The sequence below is a fragment of the Miniopterus natalensis genome, chromosome 5, assembly GCF_054644295.1.
Source record: "Miniopterus natalensis isolate mMinNat1 chromosome 5, mMinNat1.hap1, whole genome shotgun sequence".
NCBI lineage: Eukaryota > Metazoa > Chordata > Mammalia > Chiroptera > Miniopteridae > Miniopterus > Miniopterus natalensis.
In genome coordinates, this window is record NC_142085.1 from 88175374 (window position 1) to 88192582 (window position 17209).

At 51.6% G+C, this 17209-nt stretch overlaps 2 protein-coding genes across 3 annotated transcripts in view; one reads left to right on the plus strand and one right to left on the minus strand.

Moving 5' to 3' along the window:
- Positions 1-9424, plus strand: part of SLC22A3 (solute carrier family 22 member 3) — a 51919-nt gene extending 42495 nt beyond the window's left edge. Inside the window, exons 6-11 of the mRNA XM_087817730.1 lie at positions 1001-1095; positions 1213-1427; positions 3960-4068; positions 4783-4895; positions 6682-6781; positions 9325-9424. Of these exons, the coding sequence (XP_087673856.1) occupies positions 1001-1095; positions 1213-1427; positions 3960-4068; positions 4783-4895; positions 6682-6781; positions 9325-9385 (693 nt within the window). The 3' untranslated portion in view covers positions 9386-9424. The remainder of the gene's footprint in view (positions 1-1000; positions 1096-1212; positions 1428-3959; positions 4069-4782; positions 4896-6681; positions 6782-9324) is intronic.
- A 2713-nt stretch (positions 9425-12137) lies between these two features.
- PLG (plasminogen) overlaps positions 12138-17209 on the minus strand; it is a 32493-nt gene continuing 27421 nt past the window's right edge. For both annotated transcript variants that reach the window (XM_087817208.1, XM_016211276.2), the window contains exons 17-19: positions 16133-16239; positions 13026-13171; positions 12138-12299 (exon numbers count right to left, since the gene is read on the minus strand). In XM_087817208.1, coding sequence (XP_087673334.1) covers positions 12138-12299; positions 13026-13171; positions 16133-16239 — 415 coding nt within the window. The remainder of the gene's footprint in view (positions 12300-13025; positions 13172-16132; positions 16240-17209) is intronic.

Sequence of the window (17209 nt, forward strand, 5' to 3'; positions counted from 1 at the left end):
GTGTAGGTACGAGGACAGAGGGCTGGGGAGTAGAGGCGCAGGTTGGAGTCGTTGGCTCTGCCTGAGGTTGGGAAAGGCCTCCCAGCGGAGGGGACATCAGGACCCGGGAGGCCTAAGGGCGCCCCGAGCGGAGGCACAGGCTGTGCAAGCTCGTGGCCCTGCGAAGCCCTGTCGCTCGGGGAACTGTGTCCGGCTCCTTTAGAAGCAGCTGTGGCAGGGAGGGCTCGCCGTTCAGCTTCGCTTGATCGCACCTTATGCGCAGGAGCCAACCAGCAATCTTGGTGTCACTGAATTAAAGGAAAGACCAGTTTCTCGGGTGGCCAAAGAAGGGAGGAGCTGAATTTTTCTGGGTCGAAAAGAAGCTCGATGGACAGAAACAAAAACGACACCTTTGGTGCCACGCTTGCTCTCGAACTTGTCACTCTCTCCTACTTGTCAACGTGAGGCTTAAAGATTTAATAGATTAAGAAACACTTGTTTGGCCCGGCCGGGCGTGGCTCAGCGGTTGAGCGTCGACCTAGGATCCAGGCGATCAGGGTTCGATTCCCGGTCAGGGCACATGCCCGGGTTGCGGGCTCGATCAATGACTCTCTCATCATTGATGTTTCTATCTCTCTCTCTCCCTCTCCTTTCCTCTCTCTGAAATCAATAAAGATATATTTAAAAAAAAGAAACTAAAAAAAAAGAAACACTTGTTTGGCTCCCACCCTTTTACGCTAATTTCCCCCAATTTAATATGAATAAACGTGCAAACGTATTTGGCTCTGGGACACCCCCGCTCGCCACGTTGGCGCGAAGCGGTTTGGCGGGCGGCGCTGCCGATGGTGGCCGGCGCGGGATTCTCAGCGCAGCGGCTCCGTCCTCAGGCGTCTCCCGCGGGAAGGGCTGCGGGGCCGGGCGGCCCACCCGCGGGCCTCAGGCCCTGACAGCGAGAGCCCCGGGCCGCCGCGGTGGCGGGTGTCGTGCTGTGTGCTCCGCTGAGCTGTCTTCTCCGGTGTAGATCACTGTGACGGACGAAGTCAGTAACCCGTCCTTTCTGGACCTGGTGAGGACCCCCCAGATGAGGAAGTGCACGCTTATACTTATGTTCGCTTGGTAAGTGCCACCGCGCCCCGTTGGAAACGCCCGTGTCAGACTTACCACCGCGCCCCTGCCCCCCACCGGGCGGAAGCCCCTCTTAGGTTGTGCCCCTCGCCCCCGGTGCCGCCGCAGGTTCACCAGCGCCGTGGTGTACCAGGGCCTGGTCATGCGCCTGGGCCTCGTGGGCGGCAACCTCTACGTGGACTTCTTCATCTCCGGCGTCGTGGAGCTGCCGGGAGCCCTCCTGATCCTGCTGACCATCGAGCGCTTCGGCCGGCGCCTCCCGTTCGCCGCGAGCAACATCGTGGCCGGCGCCGCCTGCCTGGCCACCGCCTTCCTACCAGAAGGTACCGCTCCGGGAGCTTGGAAAGCAGCTTAAACCAGAGAGCGAGGCGTGGGCCCCAGGGAGCGCTAGAAGCCCGGCCGCAACGCCCCCCGCCCCCGTTCGGAGGCACCTCCTTTCCCTGGGCTCTCCGGGCTCTATGGAAGACAGTTTCCACGTCAGGACTGATTTTTAAATTGTTTTGCGGGTGGGTTTTTTCGGTCATTGTTATCAGAAGATGTCCATTGTCACTTCACCGTGAGCTTAGTACATTCCTGGGGTGATCAAGAGATTCTGTCTAAAACTCACACACCCGTCACGCTTTCTGACAAACTGTTTCCTTCGTCCCGTCCTGTGGTCGACACGCGGTGCGGGGCCTTGGGGGCCTCGGTCACGCGTTGCGGCAAAGTCCCTGTCCCCGCGTAGGCGCAGGCAGGGGCCGGCCTCTGCCGCTTGGAATGAGCTGAGGGTCTTTCAGACCAAAGTCAGCGCGTAGGGTCAACCGCATCTCCTCAAGGGCATCAACATGACAGCGTTTTCTGAACAGTTTTCTGCACTGACTAGATGTTTTCCACGGCGTGTGAACATCTAGGTAATGCAGTTAATTTAATTTTGTCTGGTCCTTTCCAGCAAACTGTCTTACCGTCAGTCGTCAACTCAATTTGTCATTGACGTTGTCAGTGGGACTCGCTCGCAGAGTGCTCTGGATTCAGGAGAAAAAAGCCTATAGTTTGAGAACCTAACCTGGATCATGCAGTTATTTCCACACTAGCAGGCAGCGTTCTCCTCTGCAGCCTGAGAGCGGTGGGTGGCTGCCCGGTCGGGCCGGGGCCCAGGGAATCTGGGCAGCGGCTCCCACATTCCGTTCCCAGCACCTGGCGACACCGAAGGAAGGGCTGGAATGCATTTCCTAGTCCCCCCCCCCCCCCCCCGGCTTTCATGAAAAAACAGAGCCTAAATAACACACGTTAGAGCTGTTCTGTGCCAGAGCAGATGGTGCCAGGGCATCGGCAGGACTCCCATATCCCTCACCCCCCTGGGGCTCCTGCTGTGACGGTCGGTGTGCGCGCTTCAGGGGACTCGCCCGGGGAACATCGAGCGCACCAGGCCGGCGGCCGGGCGCAACCTGTGATGAACCCGGGCCTCCCAGCCGCGGCCTGGATTCCTGAACCGTCTCTCCTCTGCCTGCCCTCCTGGGTGGCTGTTTTATCGAGTGGGTTTTTACCTTTTTTTATTTGTTGACTGTCCTTTAGAGAACACGCACCCACCGACCGAACTCAAGTCTCTTTTCCAGTCTCCTCACCCGTGCCAACTTTCTACTAAAAACGATATATTCAGGGAAGCGCAATCATTCTAGAAGACAAGGGGAGCATTTAGTACTGAGAGAGCACGAATAAGCATGAATATAAAGGGAAAGGCTTCATTTTCGAAGCTGAGTCAGACCTGCCGGGTGCCCTCTGCTTTGCTGAGCGCAGGGGGCCCCTGCCCATGTCCTCGCCACGGGTCCGTTGGAAAGGGCACCAGGAACTGCTCACATCGAGAAATCTGAAGCACTGACTTGTTAGCACAGAACTGGTTCACTCCTTCCCTGAAGACACGAAAGGAGAATATTCGGTAAAGATCCTTCGGCATTTCTCACGGGGAGTTTCCCCCACACGCCAGAGGTGCCCTAAAACGGTGCACTTGTCAATGAATGAACCAGCCAGTGCTTAAGAATCAGGCTCTTCTGTATAATTTCTTGGGGAAAGTAGCAAGACTGGGGATGGGGAAGACGATGGGTGACAACCCTAGTGACAAGGCACGGCATTGGTCCCCCTTCCAAAGACCCCGCCCTCGAAGCCTCGCTGCTCCCCCGGAACCAAAGGCAGCTTCCTGTGGATCATCCCGTGTGCTGGGAGCAGCTGTTCTGTGTCTTCTCAGGCAAATGAGCAGAAGGAACCAACGGCACCAGATGGTGGTGACGGTTCTCAAGGGCACAAGTAAAGGCTACCGTCCAGACAAAAGGCCACTGTGCTGTGCCCACTGAGGGAGACACTGCTCGGAACATGGTGGTTGGTTTTTTTAAATGTTTTTATTTATTTCAGAGAGAGGAAGGGAGAGGGAGAGAGAGACAGAAACATCAGTGATGAGAGTCATTGATCGGCTGCCTCCCGCACGCCCCCTGCTGGGGATGGAGCCCACAACCCGGGCATGTGCCCTGACTGGGAATCGAACCGTGACCTCCTGGTTCATGGGTTGACGCTCCACCTCTGAGCCACGCCGGCCGGGCAGAGGAGACGCCGTGATCGCGGAACATGGTTTTCAGTATAGTGGCCGCTCAACAAATGGTTCTTGAATTGCATTCCTATAATCTTGCCCTGCTCGGTAGTGCAGTCGTCCCAGAGGTGGTTATTGCTGTTGAAATTTGGGCCACAGTATTAGAAGGTGTCAATCATTTGTGCTTAAAATTAGCAAAGACTACGGGCTGGGGTCACTAAACAAATGCCTCTCATTGTTTCATAAACTGTGTTAAAAGCACGGCCCTCACGCTTGCCTCCTGGACTCTCTGTGTTCCCAGGGACACCATGGCTGAGGACCACGGTGGCCACCTTGGGAAGACTGGGCATTACCATGGCCTTTGAAATTGTCTACTTGGTAAATTCCGAATTGTACCCAACAACATTACGGTAATTCCAGCACATATGTTACGGTTTCTCCTGGGTAACTCCGCAGCCACATGTTTGGAATTGACTTAGAAACCAAGAAACGGTTTCCTTAGCTTGATGACGTATTAGCTTGGGCTGGATTCGGCCATAAAGATGCCCAGCTTTGAGCTGTGGCTGCTTTCTACGTTGCTTTTGTCCACACTTTGTGATGGAGGGACTTCCCATTCCAGTGTCTTCATGGTTTTGTGGGAAGGCGCCAGACCTGGAATCAAAAAACCTGGTTGGCGCACTTGCTGTGATGTGGGTTAGACCTGCCTTTGCCAGCATCACCTGTTTAAAGGCTCCTGCCTCTGTTCTGACCATGCCTTGCAGCTGGGAGCGGCCCAGTATTGCAGGACCAAAAGCAATGGTGGGCAGGCGCGGGTGCAAATTAGCTCCTTTTCTGGGGACTATGCCTGGCCCAGCTGAGCAGCTAGGGGGCCACGGTGCTGGGGGGGGGTGAGCGAGCTGCTGAGGGAAGGGTGCGCCCCACCAGCCTCACTGGGTCACCCCGCTTACTCGGGTGTGGACTGGTGCGGAGTGTAAGTGGTTTGCTTAGAGTATGAGAGAGCAGTCGTTTTCAAAGTTCAAAACCACAGGAATGGAAAATACTGTTACAATGTTTTACGTATGAATATTTTGCTTGTCTTGAATTTATTTAAACATTTTTCATCTAAAACAATTGTTTACCTACAGAAACTTTGGCGTTTCACTCTGCTCCGGTTTGTGTGACTTTGGGGGAATCATAGCCCCGTTTCTGCTCTTCCGACTGGCGGCCATCTGGCTGGAACTACCTCTTATCATCTTTGGTGAGAACCCACTTGATATTCTGGTCTTAGTGCGTTCATCCACAGTCTCTGCATTATTGGGTTTTGTATGATTGACATGCACTTGGTATTTTATGACAACCGTTTCAGTGTTGAGAAGCCAGTCTGATTACAGTGAAATATGACACCCATTTTTTGTTTAGGTTCTGAATTAAAATCAAATACCACAAAACTCTTTTATGATATTGGGAATAATTAAAGGCCAGTAATTCTCATGAGACCAAATTGGACCTTCAGTCTGTTTCAAAGAAGCCTAACAACTAATTACATTATTTATTGTCCTATATTTATCGATATAATGTCTTCATTTTCTCATATGCTAAACATGCTATGCTGAAAGAGCAGAGGACACAGGTCCCTCGAGCATCTAACACGACCTCTTCAATGCCCCCAAGTTCACACCCTCCTTCCTACCCCCAATCTACTTAGAACCCATGAAGGGCTAGAACCACAGGTGGGAGGGACCTTACGGTCATTTGATCCAGTGTTTAAATTCTGTGCCAGCCTTTTTCCAGGACCTCACCCCTCTCCCTTCCTCAGCAAGAAAGGACACACCCAACTTTCCTCCATCTCTCCTTCCTTTGTCACTCATTGCTCAACAATTTCAATTGCAATGAAAATATTGAGTCCATGAGGATGCACATGCTGAGTAATGCAAAAATCCTAACAGAGTTAGGGCCAGTAAAGTCAGATCCTGATCATTTGACACCAGGGAAATCAGTAGAAGAACATTTCCAACTATTTCATGGGATCTGATCATGAAGCTCAGCGTTGAGTCTGCAGCCAGCACAAAAGAGCAAAGAGAGGAAGGTAGTTAACTGAGACAGAGTGGTCTCGGAGCCCAGCCATTCAAGACAGTGGCCTGGCCAGCCGTGAATGCTGGTAAGCTGGGCACCAGTGCCAGAGAGAACCGGTTGTCAAGCACAGCCATTATGAAAAATTAAAATGTATACAACATACTGAAAACAGATAACAAACGCTCAAAACTCCTCGGTTCCTAATTCACGTGCATGTACTATTATCTGCGTTCCCGAGGTTTCTTTATGTGTTTGTGTCTTTTACGGTGGAAATCCTGCAGGAGGGTGTGCTGCTGTGCGCCTCTTCCCAGCGCCTCATTCAGCGATGTTACACCAGTAGTTACATCAGTGTCCAGTGGGGGTAGTGTTTACACCACGGAAATTGGCAGACGCTACATATCAGGGCTTTCTTTTCTGAAGAGCCAGTTGGTAAACATTGGCCAGCACACTAGGAAGATACAATGTATAGAAAACAGGAGAGGACAGTGTTTCAGGGATTTAGACTCCAAAGAACAGAAAAAGAAAGCATGGTTACCGGGGATAATGTGAGGTTGGTAGGAGGGCCCTGAAAGATGAAAGATTTGAGTATGTGTCAGTGCTTCCACCAGCGGGCTAAAGGTACTGCAGAGAGGATTAGCCACTACCGTGAGGAGCCCAAAAAAGACTCCAAGAGAAGACACCCTTGGGTAGAAGGGACAAGGCCTGCAAGGGAACATGGAGGAAAGGGGGAAAGAGAGGGAGAGGAAGCAGTGATGTTCTAGTGTCAGGGAGGGGACGCTGCGGGGACTCCTGTCTGGGGGCTTCTATTTTCCCAGGAAGCAGGAGATGCTGTCGTTCTTCTCTGAGGGCTTGGCACTTAGTAGGCACTCAGTAAGTGACTGAGGCTGGTGAGCACAGCTACTTCCAGAGAGAGCTGAGGAATGAGGACCAGTGTGTGTGCCTGCTGGGTGATGCCTCTCCCTGTCCCGCAGGTGTCCTGGCGTCTGTCTGCGGCGGCCTCGTGATGCTCCTGCCTGAGACCAAGGGCATTGCCTTGCCGGAGACAGTGGATGACGTGGAAAAGCTTGGCAGGTATTGTGTGAAAGTCAGCACATCCTAAATAAGAGCGACGTTTAGAACCACCAGGGAAAGGGCAGCATTGAGAAAACTGAATGCCCAGGGGGAGAGAAATAATATTAAACCCTTGTCTTAAATTCGCATTACACAAATTCTAATTTTCTCCGTTTGAAATCTTTCATAAGAAAAAGTCAGGAAGAGAGGTTTTGAGTATGAGAGTGTACAGGAAAATATCTAAAATAGTATTATATGCCCTCTGGAGAGAGAAATGGGTTAGGAAGAGGGGCGCAGAAGGGAAGACATCCTATTATACTCTACAGACATCTGTATTGTTTGATATTTTTAAAAATTACAACATATTGTCTTGTATGATTTGTGTAATTTTTAAAAAGTAACTCGTAAAAAGTAGCTAATTTAAAAAATTAAAATCCCTCTTCTTCTAAAGAATGACCTGGAAATGAAGGGTATGGATCTCTAAATTTTGAACAAATGTATCAAAAATATTTGTGAAAAGACTGAAATGTTAGTCACCTTGTTGCAGTTTTCTTCACTTGCGCAGTAGGAGGAGAGGAGGCGCACACTTTGTAGGTGCCGATGTGACCGACGGTTTCACGTATGTCATTTATTGAAAACACTGCGGTTGGAGGCACTAGGAGCTCTCGCGCTCACTTTCTGTGAACCGGGGGAACCCCTGGTCGCAAGGGTTTTGAACTGCTACACACCAGGACTGGGGTTGGGGCTCCCGGGGCTCGGGTGGGCCTCCGAGGCTCTGTGTGCTTTTATTATTCCATGCTTTGTTCCTCTTCATCATGAACTCTTTAAATAGTGAGGATCCCTGTGGTAGGCCTGGGAGTTTCTCTCTCTCTACCCTCCTTCAATGAGGTACCATCCCGTCCCCCGAGGTAGACACCTTGCTAAGTGTCCCGCGAGCATCGTGCCGACCTGTGAAATGTGCACGATGACTTCATTGTCCAGTTTCCTGATGCTGGTTAGAAAAAGAAGGTCAGCTGACCACCCCGGAACATTCCCGAGAAAGGCCTGTCGAAACCGCAGCCCCAGCCCCAGCCCAGTGGCCGACTTCTAACGGGACTGGCCAACCGAGGGCAGGTGGACGCTTGTCCTGAGAAGTCACCCCAACATTTTTCGTGCTTGTTTGGGAGTGACGGGTGCTGGCTTACCCCTCACCCAGAGCTCTACTTACACTTCACCCGGAAAGATGCTGCGGGAAGTTTGGGGTGGGAGAGTCTCCTAAGCTCTGCCATTTTGTAAACTAAAATTAGGAAGAGAAATTTTAAAAGGTGTTAAAACTGTGTGGAGCCTCTTGAGCGTCACACACACTGTGGTACGTCTTGATTCATCCGGAAAGTAGAAACCCAGCTGTGCTCATTCTGACGTCACAGACGATAACTTGGTTCCAACCAGGGTATGGGGCCAGGTCAGGGTGGGGGTGACCAGTCCTGTCACCCCAGTCACAGCAGGGCTAGGAGACCAGGAGAAAGGACAGTAGTCAGGAAGCTTACATGAAGCAGGGGGACATGGGGAGGACAGAAGTAGGATTGTCTTTCAATGAGACACTCAGACGTTAAAGGGAGCCTCCCATGGGCTGATGCCCTAGGGGCCTGTTAGGACTGGGGTACCCCGGAGGGCGTCCCAGGAGAATGTCTCCCCCCGGGATTTCAGCGCCAAGGTCAGGAGTTCAGTGCTGGCTGCTGGTGGCACAGGGCTGATGTCGGGGCTCCTGGGCCCCCACCCCAGGCTGGATGACGATTCCTCCCCCTCTCACCTCTTTGATTCTGCCCCATTTTCTGCTGCTTGTTTAAATAGTGAGAGTGATACACGCATTCGCGATGCCGAAACTGGTCAGGGGTCAGATTCTCAGGCTCCCCTGGGAAAAACAGAGGGTTGGGGGGTGATTGGAGGTCAGGACTCGCCTTCCAAGTAATTAAAATTAGAGTTAAGCCACGGGGAGAGGTGGACGTTTGGAGAGGGGAGGGCATCTGACGGGTGTGCAGGGAAAATTAACACCCCAACAGTAGAGTAACAGGAAGAATTGTACCAATGGGAATTCAAGCCGCACAAAGTGTTCCCAGTTTTTTCTATGTTTGTAACTTTCCGTAATAAAAAACTTTTGATAAATTGTTAATTATGCCTAGTCCCTCCCCTCGGACGAAAATCTCATAAAAGTATGGCTTACAGTTTTATAAGTTAAGCACTTTAATTGCACGTCCATAGTCGTTGACTCTGGGGAAAAACCGCTTTGCCCCAGATTATTGAAACCGGATAGCAGTTCCCCTTCTAACGCTGTTCTTTTGTCCACACTCAACCCTTTGCCAGCCATCCGCCGAAATCCGTAGAGAACATCGCGCTGGGGGAGGGTCTGAGAGCGGGTGAGACAGGAGCCCGGGCACGGTTACTTTGTTTCCTCTGAGTTGGGCTTTCATGAGAAGCGCAGGTGTGAGTGTTGATGAAGAACTATGATACTAAGTAACAAGAAGGCTTCCTCCTAACCAGTCTTTCCTCTTTAGCAAGGACTTTCTCTTTCCCCTTTGCCTTGCTAGCCCACCTTCCTACACGTGTGGCAGGAAAAAGAAGACCCCCGTTTCCAGCTCCGACCTTTGAGGCCCCGGCCCAGGCCCGAGGGAAGGAGCAGCTCAGGCCGATCCCGAGGCACCGCCGCCCCCGGAGACGTGCCTGTTCCGGCTGCGTCGCGCTGTGCGGCTCCCCCGTGTTTAATTCTTTGCAAAGACATTCAAACGACCCAGAGTATCTTCATATAATGTTGGAGGAGAGGTTTTTTCCCTGACATTGGAGCAGTGCCTCCGACCCATCGGTTACCGAGGCGAGAGAAGCCCCCACCCGGTCCTCACCATGGCTCCATCGGGAGTACGGGATGAGTAATCCAAGGACCTGGGACCGTGTGCAGACACGGGGGCCTCCAGTCCGGGAACCAAGGCTCTGGACCGCGTGTCCTGAAGAGGCTGTGAAGATAAAGATTTGGGGGTTCTATCATGAAGACACACCGGGACACACGGACAGAGCCTTTGTTTCCCTTCTCACCTTAAGCTCCGGGAGCCCGGGGAGCATCGGGGTTGCGGGTGGGCGTGTTCTGGCCTCGTTCCACAAATGAGCACAAATCTTCCCAACGGTCGAAGGAATTGGCTCTGTTACTCATAAAATCAGGTTGGGTCCCGAGATGACCCGGGATGGCTTCGGACCCCGTGGGTGGACACCCAGAGCCACATGTTCTTTACTGAACAAAACCTGTGGATTACGACTTCATGGGTCGTAAGATTTTAACCATAAAGGGACATTTATCTTCTCTTTGTGAGTTCAGCTCTATGGCAGTGCCCATGGTCAGGAGCGAAGCGCACGGACAGTTCTCACTCAGCCTCGACGCTTCCCCTTGTTTGGGGAAGTAACGTACATTTTCACTGAAAAGAAAGGCCCGTTGTATCCGTGCCTGAAGAATTAGCAGAAACTGTGTAAGTGGCTTTGCAGATCCTTGTAAGGGATTCGATCTTCCTTTTTTGTTACTTTTGGAATGTGGAGCTTAAATAAAAAACACGCCGTCTTTTCCTCATCGGCTTTGCATGTCTTACTTGGTTTACTTTCAGATTCGGTATATACCTTATGCAGAATTTTTTAAATAAATTACCCTGTGTGCTCAGGGAGCATGGGCGCCGAAGGGGGATCTCGCCGCTGGGAAGAGTTTCTCGCGGACACGCATGTGCGGCGTGTGTGCTGACCGCAGGCTGCGCCCCTTTACCCTTAGAGCCCATCGGAAGCGAAACGAATGTTCTAGTCCCAGGAAACATGCCTCGTCAGCGAGGCTGTGGCGCCGTGTTCGCCCCGATTTATCTGCGTTCCCTGCGTTTTCCTTTGCGATAGGATGGCTGTCGCTCCTTGATGCACCTTTGAATTGTATTTTGAGTTGATACTTTGGTTCTGATAACAATAAAAAAATTTTAATTGTCAAGAAAAATCCATGTTTGCCCCCTCTCTGCCTCTTGTTTTACTTTATGTTATTTTATTTATTTGTTTATCTTTTTAAATCTTCACCCGAGGATATGCTTACTGATTTGAGAGAGAGGGGAAGGGACAGAGAGAGAAAGAGACACACACGTCTGTGTGACAGGGGACACTGATTGGTTGCTTTCCGCATGTGTCCTGACCGGGGATTGAACCCACAACCTAGGTATGTGCCCTGACCGGGAAGCGAACCCACAGCCTTTCCGTGTACCGAAGACGCGCCAACCCCCCGAGCCTCACCGGCCGGGGCGCCCCTTCCCTTCCTTTTGAGCGTGTGGCCCTGCGGGACACTGTTCCCAGGGGGCAGTGTGTGCTGCGTACCCGGGAGCCAGCTGGTGATGGAAATTCAGCGGCCCACCTTCCGCGTGTGCTTGTCCTTTACGGGCTCTCGGCGCCAGGCCTAAGCTCCTAGGTGACATTCTCAGCTGCTTTTGTGTCTCCTTCCACGGCCCGGTTTGCCCTTAGCTGGCCGTGCGTCTCCTCCCATCGCCCGTTTATGCCGCGACACTCCCCTCGGTCCCCGGCCCCCAGTGCTGGGCTACAGACTGTCAGGAACGTTTCACTCCCAAGAACAGAATTTGTCCTCATGGCTCCCCATACGTGTCGTGGATTTGAAAACATTCATCTCTGTGCTGGAAATAAAGACATTAAAGATTCACGCCACGCGGTCTTCCCCTGACAAGGTAACTATAGGGGTGACTGATGAGGATTTTTTTTTCCAATCCTCACCAAGGGTATTTTTTCCACTGCTTTTCAGAGAGAGTGGGAGGGAGCGAGCGAGAGAGAAACATTGATGTGAGAGAGACATCAATTGGTTGCCTCCCACACATGCCCCACCCGGGGCCAAGCCTGCAACCGAAGTACGTGCCCTTGGCCGGAATCGAACCCGGGACCCTTCAGTCTACGGGCCGACGCTCTAACCGCTGAGCCCGACTGGCCAGGGCTCCAGGGCCTTCTTTACGATCCCACAGGCTTCTTGGTCCCATAGGCGACTATGCTCCTGAGAAAGAGGAAGCTCGTGGCCTCCGAGCGTTACACTGTTTAAAATCGGCGGCATGAACAGAGAAATGCAAACGATGAAAATAAAAAAATCAAATCAGGGTAAGTACAGAGTTTATTTTCAACAAATGCCATCACTGTGTTGCCTTATTAGTAGAGAATCCAGCAGTCCGTGGACAGGAGAAATTTATCCACAGTAATACTAAAAATGCTGAGCTCGGCAGTCGCTGGGGGCCCAGTACAGTGTCCTAGTCTGATTCCTGTCGGTCCTTTCCGAGCGTGTCGGTTCCCTACCCAGCCCCAGCGTCTGGATCCGGCGGTGTTTCCCTCCGTCTCCCACCGGTTAATTATTTTTCATTGTCTCTTCAATCCAAGTGACATACCTTGAAACACGGACATAAACGCCCGGCTTGTTGGGGCGTGCACAGCCAAGACCCCAAGAAGTGACCCCTTGTAAGATGTACTTGTCCTTCTCGAAGCAGACCAGAGGCCCTCCGCTGTCACCCTGCAGAGGGAGGGAACGGCGGGTGAGCACAGACCACATCCTTTCAGTAGGGCGTGGGGGTCACCCTCCTGTCTCCCACCTGCGGGTTTTCTCAGTACTTGAACAGCCCTTTCCAATCATAAGGGAATTTGTTAACATGTTGCTTGAACAGCTGCTATGCTTAGCAGAGTGTATTCAACAAACTGCACCAGGGACTGTTTGCTGGGGAGCGGATCTCTTGGGAGCAGTGCACTCAGCCCTTCCCGCCCTGGCATTTCTCGTGGGCAGAGTCACCCCAGGGACCTCTGAGAAGGAGAAGCCACAGGCCTCTGCCCTGCACCCTTTCCTAGTTTCCTGCTGGGACGGCCACCTGAGCCCTGCCCACCTGGACTCCCAGAAGGCGTGTGACAGGCTGTGACAGTGACGGTGCCTACCCACTCCCCTGCACCCCACCTGGAGCTCGGGGTACCCACCCACTCCCCTACACCCCACCTGGAGCTCGGGGTACCCACCCACTCCCCTACACCCCACCTGGAGCTCGGGGTACCCACCCACTCCCCTACACCCCACCTGGAGCCCAGGGTCCGTGGGTCATCTTAGATGATCTGAGTCAGAATCAGGGACAGACCTGAAGGGTTCCTGGGCAACATTCAGACCGTGGCCTCCCCAAATTGGCTGCATTGGGGCTGAGAGGCGTAAGGGGCCAGGACAGGCCAGCACGGGAGTGACCGCTCTCTACCCTCTTACCTGGCAGCTGTCGGCGCCCCCGGCCAGGTGCCCCGCGCACAGCTCCGTGGACTTGACCCTGCCGTTCAGGTACTCGTAGCGGTTGCACACCTTGTTCTCGATCACCGGCAGCTGCGCTTCCTTCAGGAGGCCGGCGCCAAAGGTGCCTGTTTCCGAAGATCAAAGGAACGGTCACTGCACCCAAACCGCGCTCACAGGGAAAGTTCCAGAGGCACAGAGCAGCAATGAGAGAGCTCGTTTGTCCAAGAGATTGGATAAGAGCCAGTTCCTAATACTCAAACTCCTTTTTTCTGTTTGACTGTTTTTAAAATATATATATATATATGTTTTTATTGATTTCTCAGAGAGAGGAAGGGAGAGGGAGAGAGAGAGAAACATCAATGATGAGAGCCATTGATCAGCCACCTCCTGAGCGCCCCCTCCTGGGGACTGGGAATCAAACCGTGACCTCCTGGTTCATGGGGGTGACACTCAACCACTGAGACACACTCTTGAGAATATAAACATATAAAATTTCATGTTCCCAAGTCCTGGATTTAATAACCTGGTTTTCTTTATGACATTTGGGGCTGGGGTATTTTTAGTGCTTTTTTTGTTTCTTTTTTTTTTCACTATAAAGAAATAACTTTTTTATTTTGTAAAGAGAGATTAAGAAATACAACTGCTACTATTTTAATATATTTTTTCAGGCTTTTTTTATATGCTTCTTTTACTACTGATACCATATTGCACAATTTAATACCCTGATTTTTTTCACATTATATAATGATGACTTTGTTACAATGTTGCAATCTTCATAACTATTATTTTAATGGGATGTGACTGCTTCATGGATATGGAGTTTCTCTTTGGGGTGAGGAAAGGTTTCTGGAAATAGTGGTGTTGATTGCACAACATTGTAAATGTGCTAAATTCCAGTGAATTGTGCTCTTCACTGTAGTTAAAACAGTACATTTTGTTATATGTATTTTACCACAACATTTAAAAGAAAAATCGCTGTCATTTACTGAGAATCAACCTTTTCAGGCACAAGCTCATTCTGGGCTGTGTCTCAGTGTCTCTCTGAATCCCTCCCACAGTCCTCTGAGAGAGGCACGTTTGTCATTCCTGTCGTGCCGTCAGGGAAACTGAGGCTGAGAAAGAGCGTAGTTAGACCAAGACCTCCCAGCAAGTAAGTGGTGAAGCTGGGATTTGAACCTGGCTTTGTAACGCTGTTGCCCAAATTCTTTACTCCATGCTCATCGGCTCCTCCAGTTGCTTCCAATGTTCTACAAGTTTGTTCCTATGGTTTATGCATATTCCTTAATATTTTCTTTTTTTAGTATAAAGTTTTTTAATTACCATGGTTAAAAATATTTTCACTGAAACTTGTAGGCTCAAAGGTCCATTATCACAGTTACATAGGACACTGAAGCTGTTGCCACATCACTCTCCTCGCCAGGCTGTGAACTGTTTGAAGGCGAGAGCTGACTTTCTTTATCCCTAGAGCCTTAGTATTTTCTTAAGTCCAAATTCCCAGAAGTTATAGACATATTTATGGCTCCCAAAACATTGCCAAATTACTTTCTCCAAGGGCATGACAGTGTAAAATGTCACTAGAAAAAAGTCCCTTCCCCACACCCTGATGCGTATTGAATATTTTAAAAATACTTGCAAATATAATAGGTGGAAATTGCCCTAATTTGTTTCCTAATTTACATTTTTTTTATAACTAGGCAGAGGGAACATTCTCCTGTGTGCTTGTTTTACTCACTGTATTTCTTTTTTACTTTGGCAAACTGCAAAAGAGCGCCGGCAAACTCACCAGAGAAAGTGCGGTTTTTCCAAGTGGACCCGCCCAGTTTGCCTCACAGATCACCCACTTTTCCAGCTTTGCAAGCCTGGCTTTCACCAGTTTTGCAAAAATCTCTTCTTTGCGAGCATGGAGCGGCCAAGAGATGAGGTCCTAGCTCTTCTCCAAAGACCTCGGATAACTTGGAGAATTGTGAGTTCAGCAAACACAAAGGCACACTCAGTCTGGAGGTGACAGCAGCTAGGAACAGGACTGCCATTTGGAAAGGAGAAGCTGTCCCAGCCAGGCCACCAAGAGGTTTCACCCAGCCAGGCCACACAGAAGGCCTGACCGCGGCAGCACCGGCCGGGGTGCTGCTTCAGTGGAGTCGATGTGCGGAGGGAGCAGCCGTCTCAGAAACGAATCACTCAGTGTCCTGCTCCTGCATCTGCCTCCTGAGCGGGCACAGGCCCGACACTGGTGACAAGTCCACTGTGCGCGGGAAGTGGATGTGGTGCGTGCGGGTGCGCTGCCCTCCTGTGGCCGCAGTGGGAATGGCATTCCTGGGGGCTGGCCGTGACTTTGGGACCAGAAGCCCTGCCTAGCTTTGGAATACGGGAGCCAGGGAAAGTCGGGGGACTGAGGGGAGAGCGGGAGAATTTTCACCTCACAGGAGGAGCCTGAGACAACAGGGATGGATCTGAGGCCACTGTTGACATATGGAAAATTGGTAAATAACTCATGTTTTGTGACTCCTCCTGGCCCAATGAATCTACTGAGAACCTACTGATGGTGATGATGGTCGTGGTGGTGATGGGGGTGATGGGAGTGATGATGGTGATGGTCGTGGTGGTGATGGGGGTGATGATGGTGATGGTGATGATGGTCGTGGTGGTGATGGGGCTGATGGGGGTGATGATGGTGATGGTGATGATGGTTGTGGTGGTGATGGGGGTGATGATGGTGATGGTGGTGATGGTCGTGGTGGTGATGGGGGTGATGGGAGTGATGATGGTGATGGGGGTGATGGTGATGATGGTCGTGGTGGTGATGGGGGTGATGGGAGTGATGATGGTGATGGTGGTTGTGTAAACACAGGAGCTGCTGCAATACCATCTCCAAAGCACTGAGCACTTCACATGCATCTTCTTAATGCCAGAAACACTCCCCTTCCCCTGGCCCATGTCCCTGGACTGACAGTGGGGACACAGGCAGGCACCCAAACAGAGCTAGGCAGGGAGTGGGCCTCGGTCGCTGAGGAGTTTGAGCAGACGCTCATTTTCTCGTGGAGGCTCAGGCCAGAACGCAGTCATTGAGCGAGACAGAATTTTCTCACCTTGGGTTTCTCCCCACCCGGTGATGTAACACACTGTCCGGTCGGCGACCACGTAATTTGCGGATGGCAGACAAGCTGGGATGACCTTATTGGTGATGACGGCAGGGCTGAAAGGAAGACATAAACGTGATGACGATTCACGGCCTCGCCGGGAGACCCCTGCCGTTTGTCGGTTGGTCGGTCACCCGTGACCAGATGCCACCTGCCCCGAAGCCCCAGAACTCTCCAAACCAGCATCTCCTTGTTGCGTTGGCCCAGGGCAGCATGGAAAACAGCTTTTCACCCTTGCACTGGCCTACGGGAGCTTATGGGCCAAGCAAACAGAACATTTTGTTAAAAAGGCCTCCATCGTGGGCAAGAAGCCGGAGGTGGGAGCAGAGGCGACAGAGTCTCCCCATCCTGTGCACTCTGGCAACTCTGTATCAACTGAATACTTTTATGTCAACCTCAGCAGGTGACCGTGTAGCTGAAGTGCTGTCACAAGGTGTTAACAGTAGCAAATGGGTCGTGCGGCCAGGAGCCAAGTGGCCCAGCTTCGGGGTCGTCAGTTTCCACACCGTGGCGGTGGGAACCCAGCAAAACGCTAGGTACCAAAAGAAAGAGAAGTGGAGACATTTGCATCAGCAAAACGGTATTGTTTCCAAGGAGCCTTCCCCCGTGGAGTTCCAGGGCACCTTAGACATCAGCACTCCCGTTTCCTGACTTGATTCTATTTTAGCTAGTTCGAGAGGAAAACAGGTGGGAGTGAGAAACACCCTAATCTGATTAGGGAGCATCACCGTGGCCGACTTTGAAGCAGACGCACCCTCTTGGGGTCACCAGAATCAACCCAGCCTCTCACATGGGGTGACCCCGAAGGCGTTACTCTATGGGTTCCCCTCATAGAACATCAATGTCTCCGGCTCTTGGGGTGCAGGGGGCCTGGGCTGGGTGAACACACAAGCCTAAAGCTCACATGTGCCAGTCTAGCAGAGAACAGGTCCAGAACCCCAAATTTACTAAATTACTTGTTCAAGCTGCCAGGTCTCCCAAGGGCCCTCGAAGGACCACGTGAATGGAGGGCGAGATGAGCTACTT